The sequence below is a fragment of the Lepidochelys kempii genome, chromosome 12, assembly GCF_965140285.1.
Source record: "Lepidochelys kempii isolate rLepKem1 chromosome 12, rLepKem1.hap1, whole genome shotgun sequence".
Taxonomy (NCBI): domain Eukaryota; kingdom Metazoa; phylum Chordata; order Testudines; family Cheloniidae; genus Lepidochelys; species Lepidochelys kempii.
In genome coordinates this window covers 6,482,150-6,498,787 of record NC_136391.1, presented here as the reverse complement: position 1 = coordinate 6,498,787, position 16,638 = coordinate 6,482,150, and the positions used below count along the sequence as shown (strand labels likewise).

Below are 16,638 nucleotides of genomic sequence, written 5' to 3'. Positions count from 1 at the left end.
CAAGAGGTGACCTCGGTTATTTAGATTGGAAAGGAAGCCCCCACCCAATGCACTTGTGAGGTGAGTGCTCTAATCACTGGCCTTTTGGGGCTCTTGGGTCTGGACTCAAACTCTCCTGTGGAACCTGTTCCACTTTGTGACACGTTTTAACAGCGGGTCACACAACTGTTTGTCAGCGCTAGGATGTTAGCTAACAGGCATGCTGGGTTTCTGGTCCTGGCTCTGGGCCAGGAGTGGAGTCTAGTGGTTACGGGCTAGCCAAGTACCAATTCAGCAGTCTTTCAGCAAGGCAGAGTGGCTGAGATTGGCTCTGCTAGTAGAGACCTGGGTTCTTCTCTCAGCTATGTCAGAAGTTATATTTCCTTCTTGCCTCCTACAACAGTAAGTGTTGTCGCATCAGAAATGGTGACGGTGAGAGAAATGAGAGGTGGTCTCCTGGATCCCAGTGTAATGTACTTTCTCCTGAGCTACACGGTGTTTTGGAGGGGAATGCTCTCACACATTATACAACAAATTGTCATTTTGCCTATCTGGGTCTCAGGAGGACAGGACAGCCTCCTGAATTTAGGGACCGACTTGTGAAATTTGAGACTGGTGGCAACCTTATTGTAGTGCAACACATCTGACAGCCGTGGAGTTGTCAGCAACAAGGGCCAGGTTCAATATCTAGAGGTTCCTTTTGACAACACAACACAAAACCGGATCAAGCCCCCACCCAGTAATCTGGGAAAATGACACTCCACCCCTGGATGCCTCTAAGAGGCAATACTTCCCCTCTTGCAAGCACTGAGTCTGTGTTTGGAAAAGAAAACTTTTAATAAAAGTAGGGTGACCAGATGTCCCGATTTTATAGACAGTCCCGATATTTTTTTATATAATTTTTTTTATATAAGTTTTTATATAAGCGCCTATTACCCCCCCACTCCTGTTCTGATTTTTCACACTTGCTGTCTGGTCACCCTAACTAAAAGGGGAAGGAATGCAGCATTAATTTGGGAAATCCCCACAAGCATTATTCGAAAACATATGACCATGAGCAGAACACCCACCCCAGAGTACAGTGGGCAGTGTCCTTTCCCTCAGTCTCTCACCTTGTGGTGTGAAAGGCCGACAAACACATGGCCCTTTAACACGCCACTCCCCTCTCCCTCCACCGCTCCCTACTCCCAGTTGTTGTCTTTGATCAGCAACCACCCGGAGTTCCGAGGTTGGGGAAGGAAAGGCCTCAGCGGCTGCACCATTCACTCTCCATCGTTTGCTCCACCGCCGGCTGCTCTGGTGTCATTCACTCTGCCACTGCCTTCTCTACTGCGGCCTCTGAGATGTCTTGAGGACCCAGCACGTAACAGCTCCCCGTGATTTCAGCTGTTCGCGGGGGAGCCTCATCCTTAGTGCAGGCTGGGCAGCCTCCCTCACCAGAGCCACTGTCCCACAAGCAGGTCTAAGGCTTACCGCTTAGACCAGGTTATCGCTGATTTCAGCTACAACGAAAGACTCTTAATTGGGGTCTTAATCAGCTCTGTCCTTAAACAGGGGAGAGGGGGGGTGGGTCAAGTGGTGTCTAGGGCCCATAGAGCCCGCAGGACAAGGCAAAACCACCCGTCCTCACCCTCTCTTATCTCCACTGGGCTTTGGCACCCCTCCTCCCTGCCGAGTTAGTGCACTTCAGTCGAGTGAGAACCCCTCAGCCAGGGCCTGCCAAGCAGAATTGTACCAATTGTTGTGTGAATACAGGGGCTGCAACGTGTACCCGTTCTGCTGCCCCTTTGTTCACACAACAAGGTTGACACTTTATTACCCCTGCACCCAATAACAAAGTGACTTGCAATCCAGCGTCAGCCAAAAGAGATCGTTTGGCCGCACAGCTGTGCACCAAGGCAGAGCAGACAATGCAGACAAGGTCAGTTCCTGAAGTCCTTTCCCCAGCTCATCACTAGTTATCCGGGGAGAGCTCATTCAGACCCCGCTTACAGTAGAGTGTAGGAATTGGGTAGTATCCCTTTAACTATTCTGCGGGTCTGCCGGTGGCCCTCACTGTCTTCTATGTTTCAGCCTCAGAACCCTGTCAGAGCAGCTGTGTTTGTGTAACTAGGCTTGTGTATAGTTCATAAACATGGTTATTTGGACTGCACTGTGGCCGTGTGGTTCCTTTATATTACATACGTGCTGACACAACACCTACCCACAGTACGCTGTACGCAACAAGTGCCTACACCCTCGTGAACCCACATGTGTACACGCCGCGTTCCCAGTCCAACTGGGCCCCCATCTGCAACATGTACCAAGATCCAGTGTTCCCCAACCAATACAGACCGTGTTCCCAGCTTCAGGACGCACGAACACCCAAACATGGCATGTCCCCAGCCCCCTTGGCAACCTGACATACCGTGTTCCCAGCCTCTGGGCATGCCCACCACTTTCCCCTGCCCCCCGTTACCAATATGCATTGCACCTACAGACGTTCTGTCGCCCAGCACATCTGTGCACCAACCCCCATGTACCCCTGTTCCCTTGCACTCAAGGGCAGCAGGTACCCAGCTCCTGTCCCCATATGAATAGCTGCTCTGTACTTGGCCCCATACACACTTGGTCTCGAGCCCCTGGGCACCCCAGGGCCACACACACTGTATCCAGCCCTGTCCTCCTGGGGCGCAGCTATGCTTTGTGTCCCATCCTTACTGCCTGCGCTGGGCCTTTTGCATGGGGAGTGCCGTTCTGTTGTGCTCAGTGAGCTGTAGAATGGCCCCATGGGGCTCCAGGACTGCCCCAGCCGATGTGCTCCATTTCCAGGTTTTGTCCGTCTGCCAGCCCTGCCGGGTGCTCCTGGAGAGGAGAGTTGTGCTGGGCTTGCTCCTCCTCATATATTAGCCCCAGTAACAAGGGCTCTGTGCGGGGAACCTACTTAATAATCCCATTGTGCCGATGCCTGGACGAGACTATACTAGACTCCCTGCACTGCCCCTATAGCGGGGTGGCCAAACTTACTGACCCTCCAAGCCGCATGCGACAATCTTTAGAAGTTCGAGAGCCAGGGAGTGCCTGCTGGGGCTTGGGGCTTCAGCCCTGCCTGCCCTGGGACTAGGGCTTTAAATGGTGCCCTCCCCACTCTCAGCAGGCACCAGTCATCTCTGGCAGAAGCCCCCAGCCCCACCAACTCGCCCAGGGCAGAAGCCCTCCCTGAGCCTCCCCGGCGACCAGTCTGGGAGGCAGAGAATGGAAGGGAGGGGCGTGGGGAGCGCCGCGAGCCGCCCTTTAACTGGGAAAGAGCCACATGCAGCTCACAAGCTGCAGTCTGGCCACCCCGGCCCTCCAGGGATAGCCCTTCGGCGAGGGTACCAGCCGCCTAGCTCCTCTGACAGGCGCGGCCTGCAGGGCTGCTCCCACACCCCCCTTCCCGGCAGAGCTGCACATGCCCTTGGGTTCTGGTCCAGCAATGCTGCTGACGAAGGCGGCGCCTGTCCCTGACACCTGGCCCCTGCCTGCCCTTCCACCATCCCTCACCGGTAGCCAGCAAAGCCAGAGCCGAGGGAGAGGATCTGCAAGCCCGTCCCCCTCCCAGCGGCAGTGAGACGCAAATGGACCACTGGGCTCTGCTCCAGCAGGCTGGCTGGAGGCTGGCAGAGGACCCTTTCCTGCCCCAGCCGGAGGCGCTTTGGCACTGCAGGCGGGAGGGAGCGCAGCTCTTCGCCGTGACCTTGGTCACCCTCCTGCATGAGACCAGGACTGTTACGCGCCCGGGCTGTTTAGCAGGCTGTCTCTATGGCTACCGGAATAAACAGCAGATAAGAGCACGGCCGCCTCCAAGCAGCACTGCAGTCTGGAGACCAGGAGGGAGCCGGGCTTCTCCGGGTAGCCTGCCACAGCTCAGCAGAGGCAGTTCAGGCGGTAAGTCAGCGAAGCAGCAACCTGATGGGCTGCTTCTGCAGGAGGAGAAGGAGGGGGGTGCGGGCTGGCTGGCAACGGGGGGGGGGGGGGGGACGCTTGCTCGGTGCACTGGCTGCCTGGATTGGCATCACTGAATGGTGGCGAATTCCCCCCATCTGGGGGCGCAGAGCAGGGAAGCGAGCTGGCCTGCATGCCCAGGGGACTATGCCTGTGGGAAAGCCCCGGCCTGACGTGCAGGGATGGAGGGAGCAGGGCTGGAGCTCATCTGCAGCGGCCTGCGTGTGCTGCTTCCAGGGACTTAGCTCAGAAGCCAGCTCCCTTGGGTGAAAAGGAGGGACACGCCCTGCAGAGCAGGCTGGCTGGCTGCTCCCACAGACCAGCTTTGGAGATGGGGTGCTCGCCCCCCGGCACCTCCCGCAGCATCGGGGCTGCCTTCAGTGCACCACATGGAGCAAACCACGGCACCCCGCGTGGGACCAGAACAAGGAAATGCCCACGACAGACACACTGCAGTGCACCCCTCCCCCACGCATCACCCCCGGCCACACCCAGACCCTGCATACACCTGCACCTTCCCCTCGGCCCTTGCACACGTTCCCCCCCAGCACTGCATGTGTGCACCCCTCCGTGCACTCACCCCTGCACACACGCTGAGGTCACGGCCCACACGTGTGCCCTGTGCAAACCGCAGCAGCGATGCTTAGCGCTTTTCATCCCCGGGTCCCAAAGCACTTTACAAAAGAAGGGACGTACCCAAACTCCATTTCACAGCTGGGGAAACTGAGACCAGAGATGAGAGATGGGGGGAGGGATAGCTCAGTGGTTTGAGCATTGGCCTGCTAAACCCAGGGTTGTGAGTTCAATCCTTGAGGGGGCCATTTAGGGATCTGGGGCAAAAATTGGGGCTTGGTCCTGCTTTGAGCAGGGGGGTGGACTAGATGACCTCCTGAGGTCCCTTCCAACCCTGAGATTCTATGATTCTATGAGCCAGGATCACCCAGCAGGACAATGGCAGAGCCAGGAACAGGACCCTAGCTCCCAGTACTGCACCTGATCCACTAGCAGGCTTCCCGCACACAAACATGAGCACAGGCCCTAAGACCTGCCCCGGGGCGTGGTGGCCTGTGTTGCTCTGGGGCCTGCCGTCCCCCACCCCCTTATGCCTCTGTGAATTCACTGAGCGCTCCCTGGAGTGGGCGTGACCCTGCGTGGTGCCTCTCTCAGGGCGGGGCACTGCATCCCACTCGGCTCAGTATTGTCACACAGTGTCTGCAGTGCTCAGGGAGACAGAGAGAAGTAGGTTTGTGTCCTGCTGGCAGCTTCCTCCTCTTACCACCTTCCCCTCCATGCAATCCCTATGCCCCTGCTAGTCCACAGACCCACGGCTGCATGTGCGCTCACAGCCTGGAAAGGGGGACGGTCAGATTAGTTGTAGACGCTCCTGACCCGAGTGCTGGTGTGACTGGCCTAGGGAGCAAGGATCTCTCCACCAACAGCAGATACAGCCTGGCAGCAGCAGGCCTCACATTGCCCCCTGCCAACCCTCCGACCCCTCACTCCCACACTGTCCTGCCCCTGGAGGGACTCCTCCTGGCAGGGATGTTGGCATGGGCAGTCTCTGGGGCCCTGTCGGTCCTGGCTAGCTCAGGGCTAATTGTGATAGTGAAAGAGAAGGCAGAGCCAGAAAGGGTGGCTTCGTGGTATATCAGGTGTGAAATAGCAGGTTATGATCCCTGGCAAAACAGGGCCCAATCCTGGCCCAGAAGACCAGCTCTTCCCAGGTGCTGCGTGTAGCTTCCAGGCTAGTCTGCTCAGCACAGACGGCAGAGCCCATGGCACTGTGCAGGAGACCCGGGGGTTGGACTAGCTGCCCTGTCCCCGTCCCTGTTGTGAACAGGGAGCTGCAGGCTGGCGAGTGGGACCCCGGCTTGCAGGAAGCCGCATTGCAGTGGGGCTGGGTGGGGAGAATGTGTCCATTAGCCAAACTGTGGCCATCAACTCGGTTCAGTAAGACCAAAGTTGCCTGAGCCAAGGAGAGGAGCATGTTTGTTAGGCCCGCTTCCTGGGAGAGAGAGACTCAGTGCCAAGAGCCTTCTCTGGTCCCAGCCGCTGTGGGAACCTGGCTCCCTTTGGCTGCAACATGCTGCTTTGCTGGCAGGTTACGCACACGCTGATTAATGGCCTGCAGCTGTTTCTGCTGCAGCAGGCCCGAGTGGATTCCCATTGGGAAGGCCAGATGCTATGAACTCCTTCCCTGTGCCCTGGCAGGAGTGCCCCAGATCCGCCAGGCGCCTGAAAATAGACAAGATGGGGAGTACCACAACTCCTGAGCGTGGCCACGAGGCCCTGCCCCGGATCTTGGGCACGGCTGTTGGCATGTCAGTGTCTCTCTGTATGCGTGTGTGCCCATGTGTGTACATACATGTGTGTGTCTCTGAGGCTGTGAGTGTCTTTATGTGCCAGCCTAGGCTTTGTCCCCTGCAATTCCCCCATTGCCAGCCTCAGGGCAGCTGCCCTGATGGGGGCCTTGGTGCTGCCAGGCTGCCTGGGGCGTGAGAAGACATGATGCCGCCTGGAGCCCTGGTTCTAGCAGCCCTGCAGGGGAATCAAGGCCCATGTGGCTGTCTGGACTGCTATGCAGTGCAGTTGTAGCTGTGCCGGTCCCCAGGTATTTGAGAGACAAGGTGTGTGATGTAGGATCTTTAATAGCTGGGACGCCGGGAGTACCTTTCCCAGACCTGAAGACAAGCTTGGTGTGGCTCCCAAGCTTGTTCCCGCAACAACCAAAGTTGGCCCAATAACAGCTATGACCTCACCCGCCCTGTCGCTCTGGCTCCGTCTGGACCGAGTGGATATGCTCGTAGTCCAGCCACGCCATGCCTCCCGCAGCAACGGCTCCAAGCAGCACAGCCCTCCCTAGCAACGGTCGCCAGGCAGCACAAACTCTGGCCACGCCAGCAGACAAGCCCACACGCCTGTTTTTGTTTAATGTCAGACTGTAACTAGGGCCCGGGGCTGGGCCATCCCCCCAGCCCAGCCCAGCCCAGCCCAGCCTAGGCCAGGCCGGGTGACTCTGCCCTGTGGCTGGGTGTGTCCAGGGGCCTGGAAGAGAGCAGGAGTGGGGTGGGGCGTGGAGCTGGGAGCTTGCTGGGTTAAGGCTTTTCAAAACTGACCAGTGCCACTGGCTCCCCAGCTGGCGACAGCTTAAAGGGTCCCAAGGCGGAGAAGGTGCTGCCCCCTCATCTGTAAACCAGGCCCCTGTACGGCGTCCCAGGCTGGGCCCCCAGAACCCCTAGTCCCTGGTGCAAGGCTTGGCCCTGGCCCCCAGTGACAGACCTGCAGGTGCTGAAGTACTTTGCCCGGCTGTGACCGTTTTGATGCACTGTGGTCCCCCAATGCCCCTTTCACACAGGATGAGGCGCTTGCTCTGTTCCCACTCACCTGCACACTGCCTCTGCTCCCTGCGCGGTGACAGCTGGATTTGCCGCACAGAGGGCACGCCATAGGCAGAGCGGAGCTGCTGGGGCCAGTGCATGACGAGCGCCCAGCCCCACCCAGTGCCAGCCCCGAAGGAGGTGACGGGATGACCTGAAGATGCTGACCTGTGCTTTGCTAATGCACGGAGCCAGCGGCATTGAGAAGGTGGGCCAGGCCTGTGAGAATCAGAGTGGCCAGGGAGTTGGAGGTGGCTGGCCGCAGGCTCTGTGAAAAGTGAAGGGGAGTGGCCTGGTGTTAACGGCTAAGAGGCGGGTGGCCATTGTGGAGTGCCGGCCGGTTGTTCCTCCCCGGCTCATGGCACTGAGGGGCTGCCTTCCGAGAGGCTGATCAGGCAAAACATGTCTCTTTAGCGCAACCGGTTTAGTTGTGAAAAAGCCTATTGGTGACAGCTTTCCAGGGGGTTAACAGACGTAGGAGGCAGGCGTGGAGGGGCCTGTGCCAAAGGGAGAGTATAACCTGATATTGAGCAGAAACGCTGATCAGCCAGTGCAGCGCTGGCTGAAGGAGGAGGAAAAGAGGCAGTGTTAAATCTGTCTCCATACACTGGGCCAACACTCCCAGACCAGCGCTGCCAATGCCCCTCTCTCCTGACCCACAGTGCCAGCCTTGGGGCCCATACACAGCTCCGTCAACGCTCCCAGGTCCCGACCCGCAGCCCCTCTGCTATTCTAGCCCTGGGACCCACATGCACGGAGCTCTACAAGCCCCACAAGCCTGACCTTCAGCTCCCGCTGCTATCCTCATCCTCAGCTGCCCACTTCCACGTCTGCTGGTGCGGCTTCGTCGTGATGGGGCCAGGCTTTTGTGGGAGGCAGCAGTAAAAGGGGTGGTGCAGGGTGCAGGGGTGCACAGATGGCACGCACAGTATCTGGTGTGACTGCTGGAGTTTGCGTAGTAACTGGATCCATTTCTCCTCTGACTACCAAAGGTCAGCATGGCTGGAAGCACTGATGGGGCAGCTCTGCAAGCGAGCTTCCGGAAGTTTGCAATCTATGGAGACACCAAAGCTACAGGGCAAGAAATGACTGGGAAAAACTGGGCCAAACTGTGCAAGGAGTGTAAAGTAATGGACGGCAAAGGGGTCACCGGCACGGACGTCGACATCGTCTTCTCCAAAGTGAAGTAAGTGGCTCCCTTGCGTCCCTTCCCTAGAGCCTGCTCTACATCAGTGGCGTGGCTCTTGGAGCTTCGCAGGGCCAGCATCGCCAGGCCACTCAGTTCTGTGTGCTGCCCGCTGGGTCACCCATGGGCACACTCCCAGGTCATTCATTTCAGCCCCCTCCAGCCCTGTCAGACTCTGTGTGGAGCTTAGAGGAGCCTGGCATCCAGGACAGAGTTTCTTGTATAGCAGCTACCGGCCTCCGGACAACCCTCCCCACATTTATTCATTGATATTTGCAGCACATTGCTGCACATTGTTACATGGCTGCTTAGCTTTCATACACAGAGATACACACACACGTCTTTAGCCCTCGTTGTTGAAAAGGGCCTTGCCTATGGGACCCGAGTGTAACAGATGCAGTGACGTCTGAGTCTCACACGTCCCTGAAACCATGGCGCCAAGAGCTGTAACCTAAACTGGCTATTTCAATATACACGTGAATGATTGCATTGCTGATCATTTGAGCAGAACCAGTCAGCTCGCAGGCTTATCCCACCCACCCAACCTGCCCCTCGCACCTTCCCAGGGCCAAAAGTCCCAGCTTTGCCCTGACAAGGTCGGTGGGGCAGTTTCTCGCTCCCCATTAAGAAATCGATGGCATCCTGACACCTGGAAGTTTGGGGCAACAAGTTGAGACTATAAAGAAGGTGGGGGCTGCTGGATTAGTCATTGGCACGTCGGATTCTGTAGGAGCCTTGATTTAAATGGTATCTGAGGCTGCTGCAGAACACCCGGAATCCGCCGTAGAGTCTGCCAAACCCACAGCGCTTGCAGCGGCGTTTGGGAGCGGCTGTCCAGAGTGTGTGGGGCCTTCGATACAGGTTACTATGTAAAGATGATGCCAGAGGAGCCCTGGGCTAGATCCGCAAAGGGGAATGAGCACTGTGACGCTCAAGGACGCACCCTGCCAGCTAGTGAATCCACAGCCTTGAGTCAGGCGTGCAGGAATGGGGAGAGTTAGGGCTTTTCTACATTTAAAATGCTCCAGCAGAACAGCTATGCCACTCTACCTGCACTGCTGCAGAGCTTCAGTGTAGACGCTACCTGTGCAGATGGGAGGGATTCTTCCGTCAACCTAGTGCTGTCTCCAAAGAGCACTTCACTATGCCATTCAGGGGTGTGGATTTTCACACCCCTGTGCCACGTAGTCGTGCTGACTTAATTGTCTAGTGCAGACAAGGCCTTAGGTGCCTAAAGATGGGATCCACAAAAACCCATATGCTCACCAGGAAGCTGCCTAAGCTAGACAGGAAGGGTAGGAATTCCGGGAATTAGGAGCCTAAGTGTGGGCTGCTCAGAATTCACAGCCATGAAGTTAAGCACCTAAACCAGGTCACTCCTTTCTTGCAAACCAAGCCAGTGCCCCTCCTATAACCAGTAGTCCAGAGGCTGGAGCACTCACCTGGGCTGTGGGACGCCGACTTCAAATCCCCTCTCTGCCTGCTGTGGTCCAAAGCTCCTGTGCCTCCCTGTGGAGTGCCCTAGCCACTGAGGTCTGGGGTGTGCTAGAACCAGGCTCCTGCTGGACCTTGTACCACTTTATGTACAATACTTAAACACTCACTTGAGCAGGGACTTCAACTTGAGTCTCTGCCCTCCCAGCTGCGGGCCCTAACCTCCAGGCTACAGCGCCATTCCCATAGCCTCCAGCAGACCCCCATGAAATCTTACATGATGAGTAAGTCCCTCTCTGCCCTCCCTCCCAGCTGTCCCACCGTTCCCTGGGAACAAGATTCTGCCCATCTCATCACAAAGGAGTTTTTCAGTCTTATAAAGTATTTAACCCTAAATGTTACCAGGCTGCATCGCTGCTGGCTCAGTGCTGCAAGGGTTGGGGATGGGTAGATGGAACAGGGATGTTTGCCCCCGGTCATCTGCCTGGAAACAAGAGCGTGTCCAGTGACACGGCTCTCGCCAGCAAAGGGGTCAATGCCTGCCAGGGCCCGGCTCCTGCAGGCGCATCTTGGACTGCAGTGCCTAACCAGTAGCCCTTCCACATCCACATTGACCCAGGGCTGGATGAGGTCGCACTCTGAGGACAAGGCCTTGACCCTAAGGATTAAAGGTCAATGAGCAAGAACTTCCTGTATCAGTTGGTGTGTCAGTTCTCGTGTCTCCTGCAGTCTCAGCCAGAGCTAAGATTCTTCTCTTCTGTCCGAAACTGTTCTGTAGCACAGCTGCCAGGTTCTGCTCAGCTGTGGCTGCATTTCTGGAGGAGAGACCCCTGGGTATCTAAAGCAATTTACATGTCAACTATTTCAGTAACTGGTGCATCAGGGTTTCCTCTTTTCCCTCAAAGACCACCTTCTCTGGGTATCAGGGCTTGTCACCTGGCTCTCCCTGCCACAGCTGGGAATACGAGTGCAATTTGCAAATGCAGCCCTGGTGTCTGTCTTGCAGCAGCTACCATTCTAGCGACGTGTTTGGTCACTCCCCAGCCCTTGTGTCTTGCAGAGGGAAGACAGCCAGAGTCATTAGTTACGAGGAATTCAAAAAGGCCCTAGAGGAGCTGGCCCCAAAGAGGTTTAAGGGCAAGAGCAAGGAGGAAGCATTCGAATCCATCTGCCAACTGGTGGCAGGGAAGGAACCGACCAACGTAGGCGTCACTGTGAGTGATTGCTCTTTTCGGACGCGTAGAGCAGGAGTGTGGGCTCTGTCTGGGGACATGCAGATGCTGCTCTGGGCCACGGGGAGCCCCACAAACGTCACATAGCAAAGCAGCGTGTCCCGGAAGAGGCAGGGATCTGGGAGGGCTGTGACAACTTAAGGGAGAGAATACGGGGCAGGGCCCTGAGCAGTGGGGACAGCAGGGGGTCCAGAGAGTGCAAGGGGAATGGAGGTGTCTGGAAAAATGAGGGACAGGGCGGTGGAGTGAGCCAGTGTGATGGTCTATGGGGTATGGACAGGGCAGGGCCTGGGAAGGGCACACAGGGAATGGAGGGGCCTGGGAAGGGCACATGGGGGGACGGAGGGGCCTGGGAAGGGCACATAGGGAATGGAGGGGCATGTGGGGGACGGAGGGCCTTGGGAAGGGCATGTGGGGGATGGAGGAGCCTGGGAAGGGCACGTGGGGGATGGAGGGGCCTGGGACAGGTACGTGGGGCACGGAGGGGCCTGGGAAGGGCACGTGGGGGACAGAGGGGCTTGGGAAGGGCATGCGGGGGCCGGAGGGGCCTGAGAAGGGCACGTGGGGGATGGAGGGGCCTGGGACGGGCACGTGGGGGATGAAGGGGCCTGGGAAGGGTATGTGGGGGCCGGAGGGGCCTGGGAAGGGCACGTGGGGGATGGAGGGGCCTGGGAAGGGCACATGGGGCACGGAGGGGCCTGGGAGGGGCACGTGGGGGATGGAGGGGCCTGGGAGGGGCACATGGGGGATGGAGGGGCCTGGGACGGGCACGTGGGGGATGAAGGGGCCTGGGAAGGGTACGTGGGGACCTGGAGGGTCCTGGGAAGGGCACGTGGAGGATGGAAGGTCTTGGGAAGGGCACATGGGGCACGGAGGGGCCTGGGAGGGGCATGTGGGCGCCGGAGGGGCCTGGGAGGGGCACGTGGGGGATGGAGGGGCCTGGGACGGGCACGTGGGGGATGAAGGGGCCTGGGAAGGGTACGTGGGGACCTGGAGGGTCCTGGGAAGGGCACGTGGAGGATGGAGGGTCCTGGGAAGGGCACATGGGGCACGGAGGGGCCTGGGAGGGGCATGTGGGGGCCGGAGGGGCCTGGGAGGGGCACGTGGGGGATGGAGGGGCCTGGGACAGGCACGTGGGGGATGAAGGGGGTTTGGGATGGGCACATGGGGGCCGGAGGGGCCTGGGAGGGGCTATAATTACTTCTTTGTGTTTGACTCCCCTGACCTATTTTCTTGCTGACAGAAAGCTGCGACGGGCGGGGCAGTGGACAGGCTGACGGACACCACCAAGTACACGGGCTCGCACAAGGAGCGCTTCGATGAGAGTGGCAAGGGCAAAGGGAAGAGTGGGCGGGAGAACATCGTAGACACCAGTGGTTATGTGGGGGCCTACAAGAATGCTGGCACCTACGATGCAAAAGTGAAGAAATAGGGACAACTGGAAGTGCCACTGACCCTTCCAGGTCCAGGCACCCCACAGCCTCTGGGCCTTCAATCACATCAGCCTTGGGAACTGGCCTTAATGGCACAGGCCTCCTGAGACTGTGCTGGGCCCAGCTCCTAGCCACGGAGCCAAGGCTGACAGGCCTCTTGTCACCAAGGGCTGATGTGATTAGAAACTGACCTGGCCTTGTACTTTGCTCCCAATGTTACATCAACTCCAGATGTATTGTGAGCCGTGTCCCTCCTGCTGGCACTCACGAGACCTTGTCCCCTGTGCGCCCCCGGGTCGCCACGCCCCTCCTGCTGGCACTAACGAGACCTTGTCCCCTGTGCGCCCCCGGGGCGCCACGCCCCTCCTGCTGGCACTAACGAGACCTTGTCCCCTGTGCGCCCCCGGGGCGCCACGCCCCTCCTGCTGGCACTAACGAGACCTTGTCCCCTGTGCGCCCCCGGGGCGCCACGCCCCTCCTGCTGGCACTCACGAGACCTTGTCCCCTGTGCGCCCCCGGGGCGCCACGCCCCTCCTGCTGGCACTCACGAGACCTTGTCCCCTGTGCGCCCCCGGGGCGCCACGCCCCTCCTGCTGGCACTCACGAGACCTTGTCCCCTGTGCGCCCCCGGGGCGCCACGCCCCTCCTGCTGGCACTCACGAGACCTTGTCCCCTGTGCGCCCCCGGGGCGCCACGCCCCTCCTGCTGGCACTCACGAGACCTTGTCCCCTGTGCGCCCCCGGGGCGCCACGCCCCTCCTGCTGGCACTCACGAGACCTTGTCCCCTGTGCGCCCCCGGGGCGCCACGCCCCTCCTGCTGGCACTCACGAGACCTTGTCCCCTGTGCGCCCCCGGGGCGCCACGCCCCTCCTGCTGGCACTCACGAGACCTTCTCCCCTGTGCGCCCCCGGGGCGCCACGCCCCTCCTGCTGGCACTCACGAGACCTTGTCCCCTGTGCGCCCCCGGGGCGCCACGCCCCTCCTGCTGGCACTCACGAGACCTTCTCCCCTGTGCGCCCCCGGGGCGCCACGCCCCTCCTGCTGGCACTAACGAGACCTTCTCCCCTGTGCGCCCCCGGGGCGCCACGCCCCTCCTGCTGGCACTAACGAGACCTTCTCCCCTGTGCGCCCCCGGGGCGCCACGCCCCTCCTGCTGGCACTAACGAGACCTTCTCCCCTGTGCGCCCCCGGGTCGCCACGCCCCTCCTGCTGGCACTAACGAGACCTTGTCCCCTGTGCGCCCCCGGGGCGCCACGCCCCTCCTGCTGGCACTCACGAGACCTTGTCCCCTGTGCGCCCCCGGGGTGCCACGCCCCTCCTGCTGGCACTCACGAGACCTTGTCCCCTGTGCGCCCCCGGGTCGCCACGCCCCTCCTGCTGGCACTCACGAGACCTTGTCCCCTGTGCGCCCCCGGGTCGCCACGCCCCTCCTGCTGGCACTCACGAGACCTTGTCCCCTGTGCGCCCCCGGGGCGCCACGCCCCTCCTGCTGGCACTAACGAGACCTTGTCCCCTGTGTGCCCCCGGGGTGCCATGCCCCTCCTGCTGGCACTAACGAGGCCTTCTCCCCTCTGCGCCCCCAGGGCGCCATTCCCCTCCTGCTACCTTCTCCCCTGAACCCTCCTAGGCCCTTCTGCTAGCGCTAAGATGCCTTCTCCTCTGTGCCCCTCGCAAGGCCACCACATTCCTCCCACTCGCTACGAGGCCTTCCCTTACTCGTGCCACCGGGTGCCTGCCTGTATCTCTTCCACTAGTGAGGTCTTCTACTCGCTACAGATGCCAATTTCCCTCCTGCTAGTGACAGATGGGCCTGTTCCAACCCTATGTCCCTTCAGCGAAGGCCAGGTCTACACTAGGCTCGTATAACTATGTCGCTCAGGGGTGTAAAAAATCCACCCCTCACCCACAGCAATGCAGTGGCACCGACCTAACCCCCAGCACAGACAGCACTGTCAACGGAAGGGCGTCTCCCATCCGCAGAGCGACTGCCCCTCAGGGCGGTGGGGTCCCCTCCCCACGCTGATGGGAGAAGCCCTACAGCAGAACAGCTGTACGGTGCCACTTTTAAATGTCGACCTGCCCCAAGTTTAACGACACCTCCTCCCCTCTGGGCACATCAGTCACCAGCGTTACCGCAGCCCCTTCTCCTCAGGGCACTTCACTCGTCAGCATTAATATGATCCTGCATGCGCCTTCCCTGGAGAACTGGCCTGAATTGTGTTTAACTACCACCCTTCGGTCTCCTCAGGCCCCATCCTCAGATGCCTGCCTTCTTGGTGGAGACACAGCCAAAGGCTCCCCTGCTCTGTAACCTGGCTCTGCAATAAACCTCCCCCCGTTTTGTACTCGCGCCCCGTGTGTTTTTTCAGAGGGAAACAATGCAGGCAATTCAGGGCTGAGGCAGAGGAGGCTGGTTTTGACCCAGGATCAGATCAAACAGGCCAGTCAGTCGACTTGGCTCTGAGTCAGACTCTAGGCAGGGAGTGATGTGGGCTTGGCCCTGGTCACCTCATGACTTTGGCAAGCTCCTGGCCACCCATGTGCCCCGATGTTGCCAGAGCAACCGGAGAGACACACAAACATTCAGGCACCTGGCTCCAGCTGCTGCAGTGTTTGCAACCAAACACATGAGCTCCTGGTAACACTCACTGGGAACTGGGTCTTGATTGGAACCATCACATCCCATGGACGTGGCCCAGCATCTGTCCCCCTGCCCCACCACCTTGCTGTGCTTCAGACAGGGCTCTAAAGCCTCTAACACACAGGCTTAAGGCCTAGATCCTCAAAGGCACCTAACTCCCAGGTGCCTAGATACCTGGGGCTAGGGCTCTGGCCTCACACCCACTAAGAGCAGTGCTGGAATTGCTTCCCCAGACTGATGGGTCTGTCTCTTCTGAAGTCACAGGTTAGAGGAATCCCAGAGCCACCAGGCCAGAGAGGACAGCAGAGTGGGCCAGAATACTGAGGTCAACAGAGACCAGGCCTTGGGAATACTGTGTGTCTGGGAGCATAGGCACCAACTTCTCCTGGCGCCGGTGGGTGCTCGTGCCCCCCGGCCCCGCCCCGACTCCACCCCCCCCACCCCCATTCCAAACCCTTCCTCAAAGTCCCTGCCCCAATTCTGCTCCCTCCCTGTCCCTATTGGACTCCTTCCCCAAATCCCTGCCGCAGCCCCGCTTCTTCCCCGCCTCCTCCCCAGAGCACGCCGCATTCCCGCTTGTCCCCCCTCCCTCCCACAGCTTGTTATGCTGTGAAACAGCTGTTTTGTGGCGGCAAGTGCTGGGAGGAGAAGTGGGGAAGGTGCTCTCAGGGGTGAAGGCGGAGGTGAGCTGGGGTGGGGAGCTGCCGGTGGGTGCAGAGCACCCACCAATTTTTCCCCATGGGTGCTCTAGTCCTGGAGCACCCACAGAGTCGGTGCCTATGTCTGGGAGTGATGATGCTCGGCTCTCCCATCTTGTGCCGTCTCATGCCACTGCCTCAGGAAGCCACTGCTGGGCCACAGGACTGATCAGCTTAGAAAAGAGACGACTGAGAGGGGATATGATAAAGGTCTATACAATTATGAATGCTGTAGAGAAAAAGTGTTATTTACCCCTTCACATAACAAAAGAACCAGGGCTCACCTGATGAAATTTATAGACAGCAGAATTAAAACAAACAAAAGGAAGGACTTCTTCACACAACACACAGTCAACCTGTGGAACTTGCTGCCAGGGAATGTTGTGAAGGCCAAAAGTATAACTGGGTTCAAAAAAGAACTAGATAAGTTCATGGAAGATAGGTCCATCAATGGCTATTGGCCAAGATGGTTAAGGACGTTACCCCCGAGTGTCCCTAAATCTCTGACTGCCAGCAGCTGGCCCTGGAGAACAGCAGACGGATCTCTCGATAATTGCTCTGTTCTGTTCGTGCCCTCTGCGCATCTGGCACCAACCGTTGTCGGAAGACAGGATACTGGGATAGATGGACGATTAGTCTGACCCAATATGGCTGGTCTTATATCCCCTTTTCCATGCTTGTGTGCCTTGGAGGAA

At 58.9% G+C, this 16,638-nt stretch overlaps 2 protein-coding genes across 3 annotated transcripts in view; one reads left to right on the top strand and one right to left on the bottom strand.

Moving 5' to 3' along the window:
- LRRC36 (leucine rich repeat containing 36) overlaps positions 1-16,638 on the bottom strand; it is an 82,435-nt gene that overhangs the window by 12,130 nt on the left and 53,667 nt on the right. The gene's annotated exons all lie outside the window — the stretch shown is intronic.
- TPPP3 (tubulin polymerization promoting protein family member 3) lies at positions 3,508-14,949 on the top strand. 2 transcript variants are annotated; one of them, XM_073307313.2, is made up of 5 exons: positions 3,508-3,885; positions 7,298-7,527; positions 8,312-8,505; positions 11,000-11,153; positions 12,415-14,949. In XM_073307313.2, the coding sequence occupies exons 2-5, from the start codon at positions 7,480-7,482 to the stop codon at positions 12,601-12,603; spliced, it is 585 nt and encodes a 194-aa protein (XP_073163414.1). In that variant the 5' UTR covers positions 3,508-3,885; positions 7,298-7,479; the 3' UTR covers positions 12,604-14,949. The 2 variants fall into 2 exon arrangements, with proteins under 2 accessions (XP_073163414.1, XP_073163415.1); XM_073307314.2 differs by lacking the exon at positions 7,298-7,527 and having other exon boundaries at positions 3,511-3,885.